The 18,942-nt window shown below is 40.4% G+C and overlaps 1 protein-coding gene across 4 annotated transcripts in view; it reads left to right on the forward strand.

Annotated features, from left to right (window-relative positions):
• The window catches only part of SPECC1 (sperm antigen with calponin homology and coiled-coil domains 1), a 245,841-nt gene extending 228,672 nt beyond the window's left edge, over positions 1 to 17,169 (forward strand). For all 4 annotated transcript variants that reach the window (XM_033090270.1, XM_033090269.1, XM_033090272.1 and 1 more), the window contains 2 exons: positions 6,393 to 6,452; positions 13,649 to 17,169. In XM_033090270.1, the coding sequence (XP_032946161.1) occupies positions 6,393 to 6,452; positions 13,649 to 13,738 (150 nt within the window). In that variant the 3' untranslated portion in view covers positions 13,739 to 17,169. The remainder of the gene's footprint in view (positions 1 to 6,392; positions 6,453 to 13,648) is intronic.
• Positions 17,170 to 18,942: the final 1,773 nt, after the last annotated feature.

Below are 18,942 nucleotides of genomic sequence, written 5' to 3' on the forward strand. Positions count from 1 at the left end.
GGAGATAGAAATGAAAGATGAGGTAGACAATAATAAAGTCATGGGGTGAGGGGGGACTTTAACACCCCTTTGATACCAATGGACAGATTTTACAGACAGAAAATCAACAAGGAAACAGCAAACTTAAATGACACACTAGACCAAATGGATTTAATTGAAATTTTTAGAGCATTTCAACCCCAAAGCAGCAGAATATACATTCTTTTCAAGCACACATGGAACATTTTTCAAGATAGACCATGAGTTAGGCCACAAAACAAATCTCAATAAATTCAAGAAGATTGAAATCATACCAAGTGTCTTCTCCAACCACAATGGTATGAAACTAGAAATCAGTTACAAGAAAAAAAACTGAAAAATACACAAACACATGGAGGCTAAATAACATGCTACTAAATGGTGAATGGGTCACAATGAGGTCAAGGAAGAACTCAGAAGATACCTTGAGACAAATGAAAATGAAAACACAATGACCCCAAATCTGTGGGACACTGTGAAAGCAGTCCTAAGAGGGAAATTTGTAGCAATACAGGTTTACCTCAAGAAACAAGAAAAATCTCAAATAAACAATCTAACCTTCTACTTAAAGGAAACAGAAGTAGAACAGTAAACAAGGCCCAAAGTGAGTACAAAGAAGGAAATAATAAAGATCAGAGCAAAAATAAATGAAATAGTCTAAAAAATATATAAAACATCACTGAAACCAAGAGCTGGTTCTTTGAAAAGATAAACACAATTAATAAACCTTTAACCAGATTCATCAAGAAAAAGAGAGGGGCCAAATAAATAAAATCAGAAATCAAAGAGGAGAAGTGGAACTACCTCAAACTAAAAAGGTTTTGCACAGCAAAGGAAACCATCAACAAAATGAAAGGACAACCTACTGAATGAGAGAAGGTATTTGCCAATGATACATCTGATAAGGGGTTAATATCCAAAATACATAAAGAACTGATACTACAACTTAACACCAAAACAACAAACAATCCAATTTAAAAAATGGGCAGATGACCTAAATAGACTTTTCTCCAAAAAGGAGATACTGATGGCCAATAGACATGAAAAGATGCTCAATGTCACTAATCATCAGTGGAATGCAAATTAAAGCCACAGTGAGGTATCGCCGCACATCTGTCAGAATGGCCATCATCAATAAATCAACAAACAACAAGTATTGGCAAGGATGTGGAGAAAAGGGAAGCCTCGTGCACTATTGGTGGGATTGCAAATTGGTTCAGACACTATGGAAAACAGTATGGAGGGTCCTCAAAAGTTTAAAAATAGAACTACCTTAAGTCCTAACAATTCCACTTCTGGGTATTTATCTGAAGAAATCCAAAACACTAATTTGTAAAGATACATGCATCTGTATGAAGTGCCCATCAATAAACGATTAGATAAAAAAGAAGTGGTACATGTATACAATGGAATAGTATTCTGCTTTTAAAAAAAATGAAATCTTACCATTTGCGACAACATGAGTGGACCTAGAGGGTGTTATGCTAATTAAGTGAAAGAAGTCAGATTAAAAAAGACAAATACCATATGATCTCACTTAAATGTAGAATCTAAAGAACAAACTAAAGGAACAAACAAAACAGAAACAGACTCAGGTACAGAGAACAAACTGATGGTTGCCAGATGGTTAGAGGTTTGGGGGTCTGGGTGAAAAAGGTGAAGGGATTAAGAAGTACAAATTGTTAGTTACAAAATAGTCACAAGGATGTAAAGTATAGCAACAAGAATATAGTTAATATTGTAATAACTATGTGGTGTCAGGTGGGTACTGGACTAATTGGCGGGATCACTTCTTAAATTATATAAATGTCTAACTACTGTGCTGTACACCTGAGACTAAGATAATATTGAATGTCAACTGTAATTGAAATTTTTTAATATTCATTTATAAAAAAACAAATATAACAAACAATGCCCCTGGGCTCTAATATAGGAAATTACAAGGGTTTTAGGGGCTCTGTGCCAGGAACAGTGGACAAAGACCAAATATTATTTCTTACTATTAACAGCAATATCACAGAGGTATAAAGACCATGGAACAAGCCTTGAAGACTCCAGTGCTTATTTAGGTAGAAGAGGATGACTCAACAAAGGGAGCCAGGAAAGAGCAAGGGAGAGGAGACAAGCCGGGCTTGGGGCGGGGGAGTGTGGCATGAGGTCCACGCAGCCTGTGCATTGTGCCCTCACAGGCAAAGCTCACATCCTGCAGTGACCTGGGGCATCCATTTCCTTCCCATCCTCTTCATTTTTCTGTCTCTGTCTTTTCCATGTGACATTACAAAGATAATTGAGTAAATAGTGGGCATAAAACAGTTCAAAATAATCAGAAGACCTTACTAAAACTCTAGTAAGTGTAAGTCTACACACACTGTCTAAAACAGGTACCTTTCTGAAAGTGTGAAATGTTTGCCGTCATGCAAACACACCTCAGCTCTTTGTCCTCGACTCAATAAGGATCTGTGGTAAACTGAGCCTAAAAGTGTTTGCTTTCACGCTTTGAATTCATGAGCACACTTCCTGGTGACTGAACCTGTATTGTCTGGCTCTGGATTCCCGGTGATTCCCGCACACTGCACAGCCAGGTGCCCGGTACCTGCTGCAGAATGAAAATGTTCAGGAAAACAAACAGACGTCACAGTTTACTCACTTTCCATTATCGTTATGGCCCATATTTTCCACATATAGGGTTGAAATTCTTCTTTGTGATCTGTAATACTGTCATCAGGGAGCACATAGTCAGATTGTGATAGACTGCAAGTCTGCGAGGAGATGAAGGAATCAGCTCCAGAAGCTGGAATTTTCATCTTAAGGTCTGTGGGGCTTCACAGCTTCCTTGTCCAAGCTAGAGGTGGATCTGTGTCCTAGAGCCTAGGACTCTTGTTTGCTGGTTACCGCCTACCCACCACTCTCTAAAGGAACGTCTGGCTTTCTGCTTTCCAAATGCCCCCACGTAGATACACTGTGGGTGAAGTGACAGTTTTCACCACTACCTGGTGTGTGACCAGCATGCTCCAGTTTGCTTGGTCAGTTTGGTGAGAGAAACCCGTACGTATTACAGTTATTGATGAGGGTTTTCCAAATGACATGTCAACACAGGCAAATCCAATCAGCACAGTATAACACTGAGCACGTGTGAGAATAGAGTCAGCATGGGGGTGATCTGACTCAAGGAGAGACAGGGATAAAAGCAGGGAGGATTTTCTTAAAAGAGGCATCTTTGAAGTTTCGTTTCAGAGGGAACAAGGTAATTTGAATGAAACGTACATCATTCAGATGAGCGAAGTCCAGCCCTAACCTAGAGCCTTGTTCTGGTGAGCTCTCAGTGTTGGGTGGTTTTGGGGGGTTTGAATGTACACATACGTCAAAAAGGGCACCAAGAGAGGCCTGTGTTTGTAAAAATCTACTAAAAATTAAAATCTAAAAATCGTATGATATTGCCGTTGATAGCCCAGAAAGTTCAGAAATCATGAGCTGTTCCTACCTAGATGGACATAAATAACCAAGTGAGTTTGACATCTGTATTAAGTAGGGAATTTCTTCCTCTAAGACATCAGAAATACACAAACACGGGATGCGAGTTACAGTCAATGGAAGGTTTGGGCATTTTTTCAATAAAAAGCGTATTCATCTGTCATTCTATGACACTTCTACTTATGCTAAACAGATTCAGATGATAGAATGAAGTGTGCATATATCAGTGTTTGCAATGAAATATTAATGTGAGAGAAACTCTGGACTTGGGATTCTTTCTCTCATCGGTTTCAGGTGGATTCCCTTCTAGCCCAGCCTATGGTAGTGTTCTTCCGTGGGTTGAGGACTTTCACCGTCCGGGAACCAGAAGGTTCCCAGCCTGCAGTTGTCCCCCAGCCAGGGCATAGACTGAAGCAGGGCTTCCTTCTCACCCTGGCCTGGCCTCTGTGGGCACAGCTGCAGGTGCAGGGCAGTGAGGCCCTTCTGCCCTGAGCACAACTCTCTTTTGCTCCCCAGGAGTGGTGTCTTCTCACAGTGACTGTGACAGTGAGAAAGAATTAGGATAATGGTGCTGGTCCCTGTTGTCCTGCTGCTGCCAAAGTGAATAAAACTCATTTTTATGAACCAAAACCACCTGTCTCTCTATACCGTGTCATACTGTACACTAGTTCAATTTTGAGACAGTTTTTCTGTGTAAACCATTCCTTGTTTGTCGAGTATCTGCTTAGAAAACACCAGCAGTGTCATTAGAATCAGGCTAGAGGGTCTTGGGGGAATGCTATATAACACCTTGGGTTTCTAAATGCCTTTTCCTTAGACCTTTCTAGTAATCGAAGAATACAAATTAAAACAAAATATTATTTTTAGCCTGTCACATTTGGCAGACTTTCAAAAATATTCTATGCAGGTAAGGGTATGAGAAAATGGACACTCATACATTATTGTTGGAATTGAAAATTGGTGTAACATTTTAGAAAGCAATTTGGCATTATGTATCAAGCCATAAAAATATTTGTATCTTGACTTCTGGAATAATCGTAGCCTAAAAACTGGCTTATAAAACCCCTCCTCCACAAAACTAACCAAAAGGACTTTAAAAATAAGGATTAAGGCCTCATCAGCACCAAATAGGGGATTGCTGTCAATAGTTTGGGCTAAGTAAAAGGAAGCCAGGAGCCACTTTACAGCTCCCCTCTTAACAGAACAGAGAGTAGTGTTGTGGAAACATGTGCAAGGTTTCCAGTCCATCGCCATTAATTTCCCTTAATGTGGAGGAAGAAGGTTGGCAGCTTGGGCAAGATGACCACAGATCAACAGCTTTCCAAGGCCTTGACCACAGACGAGAAGAAAACGTACATAGCCACATCTTAGTGTTTTTCCGTAACCTGGTACCTTGAGCAGAGGGTTTGTTTCAGTGTCAGGGCAAACCCTTTAATAGTCAGGCACCAGATGTACAGGCAAAGACAGAGGGTTGAAGCCATGGGGAAATGGGAAAATTTATAAAATAGTGTATAAACTCTAAATGCATCAAATTACAAAATTCTACTGAGGAACATAAAACATGAATATGTACAGAAAGACTTGTCTCAGTCATACTTAATTTATCAACTTAATTACGTTTTAATATAATCCTAATGACTTTCAAATGTATTATGGAGGGGAAGAGGCATGACCAAATGATTCTTAAATTCATCCAGATGAAGAAACATCAGAGAACAACCAGAAAGAATCTCAAAAAGAAGCAACAAATTAAGGATAGATGATTGTGCAGCAGTATGTTTAAATTCTAGGGATAATTATTTTCAACCTAGATTTCTATATCCAGCCAAATTATTAATTAAGTATGATGGTACAGAAGAGAAATTTTTATATATGAATGCTTTCAGAACATGTATCTCTCCCACATCCTTTCTTAAGAAGGAAACCTATCAAAGTAGTAGAACAGAGATATTATCCAAAAATTGACATGGGGTTCTGAAGGACTCTAGGGCTGAAGGGTTGAGTCACAAAGAGGAAAATCCTTTTGAAAAAATGTTTTGAGTGGCACACCACCATGACTGGAACTATAGAGAAGGAAATGTAATTGTAGTACACTACTGGTAAATGCTGTCTATTTTTTTCAGTTTTCAGAATCCTTACAAAAGAGGCAGAAGACTTAATTAGAAAAGAAAGCTAACTTTATAAGTTTAAATAATTTAAGAGTAAAAGTTGACAAAGTGGAGGAAAGATGAGAGAAACTTCTTCCTGATCATACAAAGTGGAGTTAGGAAGTGCTGTCCATGAAACAAGAAATGGAGATACAAGTATATTATTTAAAGTCACAAACATAACTAATAAAATAACTAAAATTAACCATATAAGGAAGAGGAGAGAGAAGTGCATGATACCTGAGTCCTCATTTATTCTGGGAGGAAATTAGTAGATAATGTTTTAGAAATCAAGAAACAGTAGCATGAGCATATTACAGAGATACGGTTGTAATCAGCAGAAGAACTAGAGAGAAAATAAAAGTGGTTCTCTCAAGGAGCCAGGATTGGGGGAAGGGACAGTTTTTTCATTTGATTCTTTTTAACTGTGCACATATTACTTTGATAATTTTTTGATGTAGCACTATCATTAAACAAACAACTTAATGCACAACAGAAGTGTGTGTCATAAATCTTGACAAAGTAAAAATAACCAAACTAAGAAAAACTTGATAGTAAGGAGTCAATCAATAATTTCATTTTTAGTGACAATCGTAACTGTTAATTTTTTCCTTAAACTGAGACCTTCGTTTGCATATTTGACTTAAAATTTTAGGTGTTTTATAGATTATATGGGAGTGTCAGTTGGTTTTTTTTCCTAGCAAAAGCTATATATTTTTAGTTGATAATTCTAGTCTCTTTGTCTTTTTAACTTAGAAAAGGAATCTCTTGTTGGCATTTGAAGCAGCCGAAAGTGTAGGCATCAAACCCAGCCTGGTAAGTATCCTGTTTTGTATCTTTGTCATACTTTAGTCTAATTATATGAGAAAGAACTTGATGCCATTTTCTTTATACCATAATAATTTGTTACAGAACATAGAAATCCATTTGCTGACGATTTGTTACTCATGACCCCTAATATAAAATTATCCAATTGGTCTGACCACATGATTTCAAGTTTTTTTCCAAATAAGATTCATTGTGGATATATTTCAGTTCTGGAACCACAGTGAACTGAATTATCATTAAAGCCTTCTTCTTTAAGTCACCTAGAAATCTAAATAAAATGTAATTTTTAAGATGTCAATACATAGCTGAGCTCTAAAGAAAGACTGGGAAATAACCAGATGCCAGAAATTAAGAGAGAAATAAAAACCAGAGCCATGAGGCATGAGCCGAGACTGTGGCAATCCCCAGGGGTGGGTCTGGGGGTAATGGTAGCGGTCTCATAATAATGGGTAGCTAATGGGTATTATTTAATGCACGCAGGAACAAGAGACAAAGCCTTGAGCTCCCATAAACAGAGCATTAGTACTGAGCACAAAACCAGGGCTCACAAAATGCTACTCTTCTTGTTGAAAGAGGATAAAAAAAAACTCCACCTGCCAATCCAGGGAAGTGATAAGGAAGTTTGGTCCCTCCTCAGATTTTTTGAGGCCAAAAAAGGGGGGATATCTCCTGTAAGTAATGAAAATGGCCTGATGAAGTTTGGAGTCCAAATTTGTAATACCTGTGTTGCAAGAAGCCCCTATACTGTCTCTGGTGCAGGAAGCTCCGTGGCTAATAGGACAATGGCTGCTGAAAATATGCTCACAAGCCAAAAATAAAAAACACTAAAAAAAATTACCTATTTGAGCTTGTCAGCAGATACAACAAACAAGAGAATCATCTGTCAGAACTTGAGATAATAAACAACAATAAGAGGCTACAAAAGACTATGTTTAAACATATTAAAGAGATAAAAGGAATAGAAGTAATAAGGAAGGAGCATGTTATTTTAAAAAATGGGGGAAAAATCAAGTAAAACTGCTAGAAAGTAAAACTTGGAATTGAAAATACCTGTTGGGTTGAAAAAATGATTAGATGCAGAAGAAGAGAGAACTACTAAACTGGAAAATAGATGTAAGGAAATTACCCAGAATATAAAAGAGAAACATTTAAAAATGAAAGATACAATAGACAGTTTTATTAGTAAATACATATTCAACTTCAAGAAATGGAAAACCCAACTAACAGTTGTTTAAACCATAAACATGTTATTTTTTTAAGACAAGAGATCCAGAAGTAGTTTCAGGATTGATTCACTGCTCAATGTTGTAATCAAAAATCCTAGAGTGTTTCTCCTCTATACTGCACCATTTTAATCTGTTGGCTTTTTCTTCACTACTTGGCTACTTGTTCTTCTATGGGCAAATGTGGCTGCCAAGCTCCAAATACCACTTTCATCTGCAGGTCAGGAAAGAGGTGGAAGGGATAGAGCAAGTGCCTCACATCTTTCTCCTTTAATAAGGAAATCAATACTTCCCAGATTCCCTCCAGCTCATTGGCACTACTCTGTTTCTACAATGGAATTTGAGAAAGTGAGCATGTGACATTTTCAGCCTTTTTAGTAGGAAGCCTGAAAGGGAGAAAGAGGTTGGGAATGACTGTTGGGTTAACCTACTGATAGTATTTATCACAGAGCTTAGGAGCTTAAGAGCAATGAAAGATAAAATCAGACAGTAACTGTCCCATGTCAAGTGGGAATTCCAAAATAAGACAAAAAGAATGAGAGAGAGACAATATTTGAAGAAATGGTGCCTGAAATTTTTCCAGAATGATGAAAAACCAAAGATTCCTAATTATTCCCAAATAGGACAAATAAAGCAAAATATTCATTCAGACCAATCATAACAAAACTGTGGAAAAACAAAGACAGATAATCTACAAATAATTTCCATTTACCAATAATTTTTTTTAAAAAGACAACCTAATAGGAAATTGTCAAAGTCTAGAATAGGCAACTCACAAATGGCCAGTGAACGTTTAAAAAGATGTTTGGTCTTATTAATGATCAAGAAAATCTAAGTTGAAATAACAGTGACATACTCTTCCATAACCCTCAAAGGATGTAGGGAATCTGAGAAATGAAAAAGTGAAAGTATAGCTATCATAGAAATTTTAGTACTGTGAACAGTGTTACGCCAACATGTTTGAAACAGAATAGACAGTTTTCTAAAGAAATATAAATTTATTTCTTCAAATAGTAAATGTAAATATGTTTTCAAAACTTACTCAAAAATAAATAGAACTTTAACCATAAAAGAAGTTGAAGTCAATGTTTAAAATGTAGTCACACACACAAACATACAAACAAAAGATCCAGTAAGCACAAATTCTACTAAACCCTTAAGAAACAGATATTCCTATCATATATATATACACGAGTCTAGAGAATTTAAAAAGTAATGAGGGGACTTACACCTCTGGCCAGGGTGGAGTAACAGGAACCTGATTTATCTTCCCTTCTGAAACACTCAACACCTAACAAGTACAACAGATAATGTATGTAAGGAATCAAAGATACAATGAGAACTTGTTAGAAGATTATATTATATACAAGAATACATTTTCATTTTTGTGTTATAGTTAATATTTGCTTCTTTTTAACTTAAAATTTTTTTCTAATTTTCATCTAATGTACTTTAGAAGTTGGGAAAGCTGGGAAGCGAATGAGATCATCTTGTTGACCTAACTATCAGAGCCAGCGATTACATTTGTACAGATGTCTGTGAGGAACTACTGACAAACATAATAATTAATCTCAAAAGCATTTAGGAATGTTTGTGAGCAAACATTTAACCAGTTTATGCCATCAAAAAAGTATAAACTTCCTGTTTTATTAAATTTGCTTTTCAATATCTTGGTGTAGATTGAAAAATAATATATTTAATCACACATGATACTTTTAAAATATGTCCAATTAGAATTGGCAGCAGTAATAATCCCAAGTTTTTTATCAAGTTCTATTGTTAAATTAGGGAAAATATTCACTTGTATGTGTATATTCAAGTAAACATAGGTTTCTGGGTGTAACATATTAGCAAGAATGATACTTTTAAAAAGTGAAAGCTCTACAGTGTTCTGCAAATTTTAGCAAGCATTCTTCTTCAGCTACAGTGTAGTTTTAGCCTGCCATATGACACCTGTGAGCAACTCCTCATAGAAAGAATAGGTGGGAGAGGATATGTGACATCATTGTTATTACTGTAAAAACAGCCAGAATGTGTGTCCTCCAAGGGTTGATGTGTTTGTATCCTGGTGAGGGGGACACTCCCACACTGGGTCATGTAGTCTGTGTAGGTGTCGCTTACTGAGTAAGCCAGTGTGTGCACCAGAACAGTTACCGTGTTTCCCCGAAAATAAGACCTAGCTGGACCATCAGCTCTAATGCGTCTTTTGGAGCAAAAATTAATATAAAACCCAGCATATTATATTATATTATATTATATTATATTATATTATATTATATTATATTTATTATATTATATTATTATATTATACCCAGTCTTATACTAAAATAAGACCAGGTCTTATATTAATTTTTGCTCCAAAAGACTCATTAGAGCTGATGGTCCGGCTAGGTCTTATTTTCGGGGAACAGAGTACCACACACACACAGGTTAGGTTCTTCAGGTCACCTGTGGAGGTGATTGCAAATCAGGATTTTATGAGGATATCGAAATGACTTCTTAGGCATAACTGAGCCTACGCTGTAGTATAAACTTTATAAAGGATACTTAAAGAGCTAATTCAAGTTTTGCATGTTTACTATATGCTGGGCATTATCCGTGTATTGACTCATTGGGCCCTCCCAGAAGTCCTGTGAGGGAGACGCTCCTTATGTGTGGGCCAGTACCGCGCATGCAATTCAATGAAAGATGACATGGCTGGTGAGTAGCAAAGGCAGGGGTCCAGGCAGGTGGGGTGACTCTAAAGCCGGTGTCTTAGCTTCTCAGTGACCCTGTATCCAGGACAGCTGAGCCACCTCTGGACTCTTAGAGCACAATTTATTCACATTACACACACACACACACACACACACACACACACTCACATATGACATGCTGTGTGTCGTTGTAATTTATCTCATTATAGGGTTTATCTCCATCTTCCCCCACCCCAAGACTGTGAGCTCTCAAGGGCAAGAAAGCCTCTCTCTTTTTTTTTTCAATTTTTCCCCCTGTGATAAAATACAAATAACATGATCCAAGTGTCTGTTTCTTAGCCAGTACCACACTATCTTGATTCATATAGCTTTGTAAATCGTGAAATCAAATCTTCCAACTTTGTTCTTTTCAGAATTGTTTTGGCTGTTCTAGTACCTTTGCATTTATAGATTTTAGAATTGGTTTGTCGATATCTACCAAAAAAACTTGTTGGGATTTTGATTGGGATTGTGTTGTAACTATAGATCAGATTGGGGAGAATTGGCATTTTAATGATAGCCTTCCAATCCATAATCATGGAATACATCTCCGTTATTTAGATTTTTATTTTATCAGTGGTTTTTAGTTTTCTGCATATAGAACCTGCACAGATTTTTTAGATTTATACTGTTGTTGTTCTCCTCCTCTTCTTCTGCATCCTCCTCTGTCACCATCTCCACCTCCTCCTTTTTCTTCTTCTTCTCCTTCCTTTTTAAATGGTTTGTTTGTTTGTTACAAATCCAGTTGTTCATTGCTGGGCATATAGGAAAGCAGTTGACTTTTGGATATTGGCCTTGTATCCTCAAACTTTACTAAACTTGAATATTAGTTCCAAGAAGTTTTATTGTAGACTCTTTGTAGTTTTCTTCGTAGACAATCATCTCTTCAGTAAATAAAGACAGTTTTATTTCTTCATGTCCCATCTGTATACCTGTTGTTGTTTTTTCTTGCCTTGTTGCACTAACTAGAAATTCCAGTGCAGTGTTGAATAGGAAAGGTGAGAGAGGACAACCTTGCTTTGTTCCTTTTTCCTGATCTTAGGGGAAAAGTTTTCAGTCTCTTACCATTAAGTACGATGTCAACTTTTGGGTTTTGGTATATATCCTATACTAGGTAAAAGAAATTCCCTTCTAGTCCCACTTTTTTTTAGAGTTTTTATCATGAATTGTTGTTGAATTTTATGTAATGTTTTTTCTGCATCTGTTGATACGATCATATGTTTTTTTCTTATTTAGTCTGTTAACATGAATTACATTGATTGATTTATGGATGTCGAACCAGCCTTGCATATTTAGGATGAACCTCACTTGATCATGATACAATTTGCTAATATTTGCTAAGGATTTTTGTGTCTATGTTAATGTAAGAAATTGATCTGTAGTTTTCTTGTAATGTCTTTGGTTGTTTTGCGTATTAGGATAGTGCTGACTTCATAAAATTAGGAAGTTGTTCCTCCTCTTCTATTTCCTGGAAGAAATTGTGTAGAATTGGTATTATTTATTCCTTAAGTATTTGGTATCATTAACCAGTAAAACCATCTGGGCCTGGTGTTTTCTTTTTTGGAAGGTTTTTAACTACTAATTGAAATAAATTGTATACATTATCAGATTTTTATTAATGCAGCATACTCTCTCTTTTCCTGAAATGTGCTAAATTCTTTCATTAAATCTGATGTTGACGATGTACCAAAACATTTTTAATTTAATTATTGTTAGGTTCAGTCATGTGAGATAGTCTGAGTAAAACTGAATATTGATCAGACTTGTGAATCCTCTCTGAGATGGAAGACACATCCTTCCCATCATGTAGAGGAAAGTTTGCCATCTCTCATGCATTTGTAGGCATTCCTTCATTTCTCAGAGCTTGCTTATCTCCTAAATAGCATGCTCAATTCTTGATTACTTCTTTTTTATATTGTTATATTAACAATCCTCCTGCTATAAGAATTTTAGCTTTTAATGCATCAGTCTGTGTGAACAGTCATAACTACAGTATTTTAGGTAGAAGGAGACTTTTTATCCTTGTATTCTGTGAAAACTGTTTCTTTGTCAATTTTTCTAGGTGTATCTGTGTGGTATGTTCCACTTATTCCTTCTCCACCTCTTTCTCACGACTAGTGATATGCTGATGATTTTTTAATATAACCAGGGAGCAAAATCGGTAAAATATATTTAGATATTGTTGAAACAGAGCATAAATGACTGATTACAGGGCTTAGCCAGTCCAGGGCTTACCACCCCGGAACAGATGTGCTAAATAAGTTCAGCCTAATTTTTCTGCAGCATTTCTGTTTTTGGCTTTACATTAGGGTCCCTTCCTACTATTTTGTTGTGACCACAAAAGAATCCAAATTCAATCCCAAGTGAATATTGAACACGTTAAGTGGTACAGATTTCAGGAAAGCTTGACCAAGTGTTCCACATGTCTAGGGTACGAGCCCTGTGACTAGCACTTCCTGGCCTCTACTTTCTGCTTGCATGTTGCCTACTAAATTGGGGAGGAGGGGAACCAAAAACATTGAATAGTAACACTTAATTTTGGTAAAACCAGTGGTTGCATTTTAAATTGACTTTTGTGGTAATCCCATTTTGGGGACTATATCTTAAGGCACTGATTCAACAGAAGGTAACAATACCACACAAAGATGCTTATTGCAAAGTCTGTAATACGAAGAAGTGAACACAAACTACACATCGACCGCTAGGAAGTGGTCACGTCAGTGATTGGACAGCAGTTCCCTTGGACAGTGCGTATCCACTAAAAAGACAGCCAATGACACAGTGCAACAGTGGAAAATGGTGAATGAAAAGCGTTATATAAGAAAAGCACGGAGCCCACAATAGTGTGTCCACTGTGCTGGAACCATATGTGACGAAACAAGTGTACATTCAAATATAGTTTAGAGAAGTAGAAATCCTTTTATGATAATGGAATTATAAGTGACTTTCTCTTTCCAAAACTTTTTTTTTAATGCTGTCATGTTAAAAGATGAGCGGGGCAGGAGGTCACATCTAATGTTTTTTAAAAGGGACAGTATCTCCTGAATAAATAGGGAGAAAAAGCTTTTCATTGAAGTAATCACATTTCACACCATCTCGGTGTTGCCTGTACTGTCCATCCCTGGGGGAGGGTTTCTAAGCAGCACAGGGCCTGACCTGGACCTTAGTCCCTTTGTGGGAAAGGGGCCTGTGGCATGCCCCCATGACCTCTTCCCTTCTGCTGCAGGAGCTCAGTGAGATGCTGTACACAGACCGGCCTGACTGGCAGAGCGTCATGCAGTATGTGGCCCAGATCTACAAGTACTTTGAGACATAAACCTGGAGGGCCTGACAGCAGCCACTGCCACCTGCGGTTTGTCCTGGAAGCACCTGGTCACTTTCCACAGGCCCTGCTCCGCCTGACCACAGTTTGGCCGTCTGGATTTCAAAGGAAGGTTCAATGCAGGGGGACCAAGACGCAAATAAGAAGCAGAGCTGGGTTCCATCATGCACCCACCTTGAATCCATACATGTTTGGAGTGTAAGTTGGGGAAGCTTTGCTCTTCCAGGGCCGCCCTCCTTCCAGACCCAAGAGACCCCAGTCACACCACGTGACTTCTTACTTGAGCTGCACTGAGATTCACAACAAACAGCACTTCTAAATCAGTCATCTTTTTATTAAAACTCCTGGCTTCTACCTTTATGAAAACTTTGCCCTTGCTACCCCACACCCTCCTCCAAAAAACACCCAACAAAAGACAAACAAACATTTCCTCTCAAACGGTCTGGAAACACACAAATCCTGCCTTTTGGGAAAATATGCTTACGTTCTAGATAACGATTTTAAAACCTAGAACTTGATTACATTTTTTAGATCTCGTTATCACTCATTTGATTCTGTGGATGGAAGATAAAACGTGAGAATAATAAAGGGTAGTTGGCTGCACTGTCCTTTTGGGTGTCCTACAGAGTACACTGTTCCGTGCAGCTGTGTGCTGGGACACGGCTCCCGGGGCTCAGCCAGGATCGGAATGCAGAAAGGGAACCTCAGTGACTGTCCGCCTCCTCCATCTGCCCTCCCCTTTATTCACACTCCTATTCACACCCACACATATTTGTTCCATGTGCAGAACTTGACAGAGAGTCACTCATGTGTAAAATGGCCTGTGCCTGCCGGGGTCTTTGGGTATTTGCACAATGAAGAAGATGTGTATTTCTTAGGATACTGGGCAGATAACGAATTTAAACAATATTTCCACTTTAGGCTTAGTTTTTAGTACCTCATGAGGCTTTTATGTTTGCATGGCCAAAGGAAGCCCTCAGGGATAGGCAGAGATGGGTCTGTTTACAATTAAACAAAGGAAAATTCTGTTTCTCTACTATCCTGCGGTCACCCGGAGTGGCCCCCGGTCGCCTCGGAAGTCCTCTGTGCAGGTAACCACCTGGTGGCTCTTTGGTATTCTTGTCGGGCAAATAAAGGCGCATGGCATAGTAAAGGGGTGTGGTTCACACAGGTAAATCTGAGGTGACTGCGTCAGTACCCATCCCTTGCTGATGTAGGTGCCCTTAGCTCTGTGTTAGTGCCCCTCAGACAAAGGGTCATCCTTACCATACGTCACTGAGAGTTACAATACGGCTTTCATTGCTTAAAAAAAAATCTCTGATGGCTGGTCAGGCCCTTGCTCACAGTTGGGGGCCTAGCGGCTGTGAGCGGGGCCTCCCTCTACGTCACCTGTGTGGAGCTGGCCGCTCGGCTTTGCGGGCCCATCTATCCTCCTCAGGCTGCCACAGCTGCCCTGCCAGTGATTCTCCTCTGTGGCTCTACATCAGAATCCTGGGGAGCCAGTTAAAAACTCAACTGCCCACCTGCCCCATCAGTGGAACCCAGATATCTGGGATGGGACCAGGGATGCGTTCTATGTGTTGTTGGAGTTGCCGAGATCCACTGAGGCGCAAGCCGCCTCCATCAGCCCGCAGGGCAGCGAGCTGTGAGCAGTGTGGTGACAGTGATTTCATAACTGGCCCTGTGTTCTCAGTTGGGAGGTAGAGGCGCAGTCTGCACTAATTCTCCTCACTCCTTTCTGATGAATAACTGAAAGTTATTACTTGTGTTGCTTCATGCATCTGTCTTTTGTTGACATAACTGATTGGCTTTCATTTTCTCCTGTGCTTCTGCCTTGCTCACCTTTACAGTGGGGGAAAGTGACATGCCAAGTAGTTGTGTTGGGCTGTTGGTGATTGTGTTTAAGCTGGGATTACACTGGGCTTTGTGAGGGAGAGGCACTGAGGTCTTGGGATACCCGGAAGGGGTGTTTAGCATTACCAGCACCCTGTTTTGGTGATAAATGATTCAGCATGAGCTCTGGGCAAAGCAGTCTCTGTGTTGGGGCCCATTCCCTTCAGGTTAAAAAGGAAACAAATGTCATACAAAAGAAAGGCCATGTGACACTTTAGTTTTATAATTCAAGGAAGTTCCTTGACTACCATTTTCTTTGCCAGTGGGCATGGATGGAGAGGAAGTGTGTGTCCTATTCAGAGAAACACAGGTTTGTGTGGCCCTGCGGGGTCCTGGGAGGGGGACTGAAGACAGCTGGGGAGCAAGGTCAGACTCCCAGCACCGCAGGGCCTGGGGGGACGCTGTGCCAACCCAGGCAGGGCCACACAGTGGAGATCTTAGATCCATTTTTAATTGGAGAGGTCAGAGAACACGGCGAATGTGGAAAATTGATAAACTTAGAAAACAAGGTAGCATCAACAAGTTGTATTAGTCCCAGTTTTCTGTCCTGAGGTTTTCAGAAGCTACAGTATCCCTGTTTCTTCCCATCTTCCTTCAGTCAGTACTCAGTCATTTAAGATTATATGGTTGTCCTGCAGATCCTTTTTTTTTAATGTTGTTATTTTTATTATATAAAATACTTGTGCAAAATTCAAGACCCAAGAAAGTGGAGGAGTTTTTAACAGACATAGAGAGACATGGTTCTCTGCATTGTGAGTTGTTTCGTGGACTTGAAATTTAATCGATGGATAATTCTGCCATGGGCCCTCTCCCACTGGGTTAGCATTCTGAGGAACCAAGCACATTCACACTTCTCTGGTCCTCGTCCTTTCTCACTTCAGAAACGACGTTAACCTTTGGTTTTTGTTCTTCATTCTGTTGTTTTACAGCTTTTGTTGACACCATCCAAAATAGATGCCACAGGTGTTACACAAAACACACTTCCCAAAGTGAGCAGCCACCTGGCATGACGAATGTCTGTGGTGTTCTCTCCCCGTAGAAAGATTGGCCGGACTCTCTCAATCTCCCCACTCCCACTTCCCCACTGAGGGGAGGGCAGGCATTTCACTGGAGTGTGGACATAGAGGACTCTAGTCGGTAAACACAAACCTATTTGCCAAATCCAGCAGTTCTTCTCATTCCAAAGCCTGAGTGCCATTTTGAGATGAACTACCAATGATATGCAGTAAAGCATGTAACCTAGCAACTTTTTTTGAAGTATTTTTAATATTTCAGTTGCCCAGGTTCCCTGGATGTTTCACTTCTCTGACCCAGGTTAGAGTTGGCTGTTCCATCCTAAGTAGCTACTAACTTGAACTACACTAGTCGAATGCAGTTGATACATCTGTAGCCTCATTTGTGTACAGAACACACCAGGGTACCGAGTGTTGTCAGGAAATGATGTGCCAACAGAGTGGTGCTGAACTATGAACACGAAAGTGTATGATGTGTGACTATAAGATTTCTAATAAATATATTTTGTTTCTGTCTGATTATGAATTTTTCCCAGTGACATTTATTAACATTTTCTCAAAGTGCCAAGTTTACGTTCAGTGTTTTCAAACAAGCATCCTCATGTCCTTATTCCTTGTTGGACTGTGATCCCACTGCAGCTGCCATTGGCTGGCATTACTGGAAGTTACTGGTGACGATTGAGATCCAGTCCTGATGGCTCCTCCCTTTCGCAGTTCTCTTGCTGTGACTATGGTCTCCTGTGAAAATCACCCTTCAGATCCCGTACAGGACGCTGCAGAGCTGTTCACATGTGCACACAACAGGCGCCCATGCCACAGGCTGCCCCCACTCAGCATGTGTACTGTGACTGAATGCTAACTGAGGTCCTGGAAACCACACGTTAGGTGGTGGTAAGCAGGAGGGGATTATGCGAAGATCACGGAGGCAGAGTTAACAGGAACTTTAATGGACAGGGGATGCAGGTGTTCTGATACCAGTGTGTTGTGCATGCTGTTCAGGTATCACTCGGAGGCCACTTTCACTGATGTCTTAGGTAACCAGCGCTGCCCACAGGAAAGAAGAAAGAAGGCTGCCCATCCTAGAATCATTTCTCCCTCCTCCTCCAGGGAAGCTACGCTGTCACAGGTCTTTTTCTCCTGAGGGACTCTCCATCTTCTCAGAATGCCACAGTCTGTGATAAGAGCCTAATAGATGCTGAGCCAGGACACCAGCCACCACTCACTTTCCTCTGTGGACAGATGACGGGACTGCACCCACGAGGCCCGGTGGCTGAGGTGGTTGGAGCACCTTGCTACTAACGCTGAGAAGTTGCCAGTTCGATTCCCACATGGGCCAGTGAGCTGTGCCTTCTACAACTAAGATTGTGAACAATGGCTTTCCCTGGAGCTGGGCTGCCGTGAGCAGCCGGAGTTTGGCGTAAGCCGCCGTGGGCTGCCAAGTGCTGCTGCTGGCTGCCGTGTGCCGCCCTGAGCGGCCGGTGGCCGGTGTGAGTGGCCGGCAGCTCTCATTAGCAGTCAGCAGCCGGCGAGAGCTGCCGGGAGCTGCTGTGAGCGGCTGACCGACAACTGGCGACCGACTGCCTCAGCTGGCGGAGCACAAGGCTCATAATACCAGCATGGGCCAGGGAGCTGTGTCCTACACAACTAGACTGAGACACAACAGCTTGCAGTGGGGGGGGCGGTGCGGGGGGAGGCAGAAGAAGGGGGAGAAAAGAAACATCTGATTACCTTCAGCCATGCCCAGCTGCTCAGTCTGCACACACACATATGTACACACGCATGGGCATTTGATGAACAGCCAGTGTCTCTGCACTTGCAAATCAATCCCTTCTAGAGTTTCCCGTTGTTTGGGGCCCATCAGGGAAGTCCCTGTTGTGCAGGCCTGGACCCCTCTGTGAGAGAAGCACATCCCCAGATATTTGTTGGGAATATCGGCCCATATGTGTTGTCAGCAAGAGGTTCCCTATGGAGCCTGATGCGCAGTGAGTGCTCGCTGTAGCATCTGTTATCATGAGGTCAGTGGCTATCTGCTGCCACAGAAGACTGAGGACTACCTGCAGGTCATGCCTTCGGCCGCCAGGCTCCCTGGGCGCACAGCCAGCTCCCCCTTCTCTCAGTGCACGGGGTGCTGCCTCTCTGCCCACGCCACACTTCGCTCCCTGAAGGCAGAGCCACATACTCATTTGCTCAACGACGTCTCAACCTTCTGCGGAATTGTTACTGGATACATCATTTTTGCTTAATTGGTGGAAACATCCAGCTACCACAAACTCTCGTTCCAACTTGGAATTT

Source organism: Rhinolophus ferrumequinum, chromosome 21 (assembly GCF_004115265.2).
Source record: "Rhinolophus ferrumequinum isolate MPI-CBG mRhiFer1 chromosome 21, mRhiFer1_v1.p, whole genome shotgun sequence".
Classification (NCBI taxonomy): domain Eukaryota; kingdom Metazoa; phylum Chordata; class Mammalia; order Chiroptera; family Rhinolophidae; genus Rhinolophus; species Rhinolophus ferrumequinum.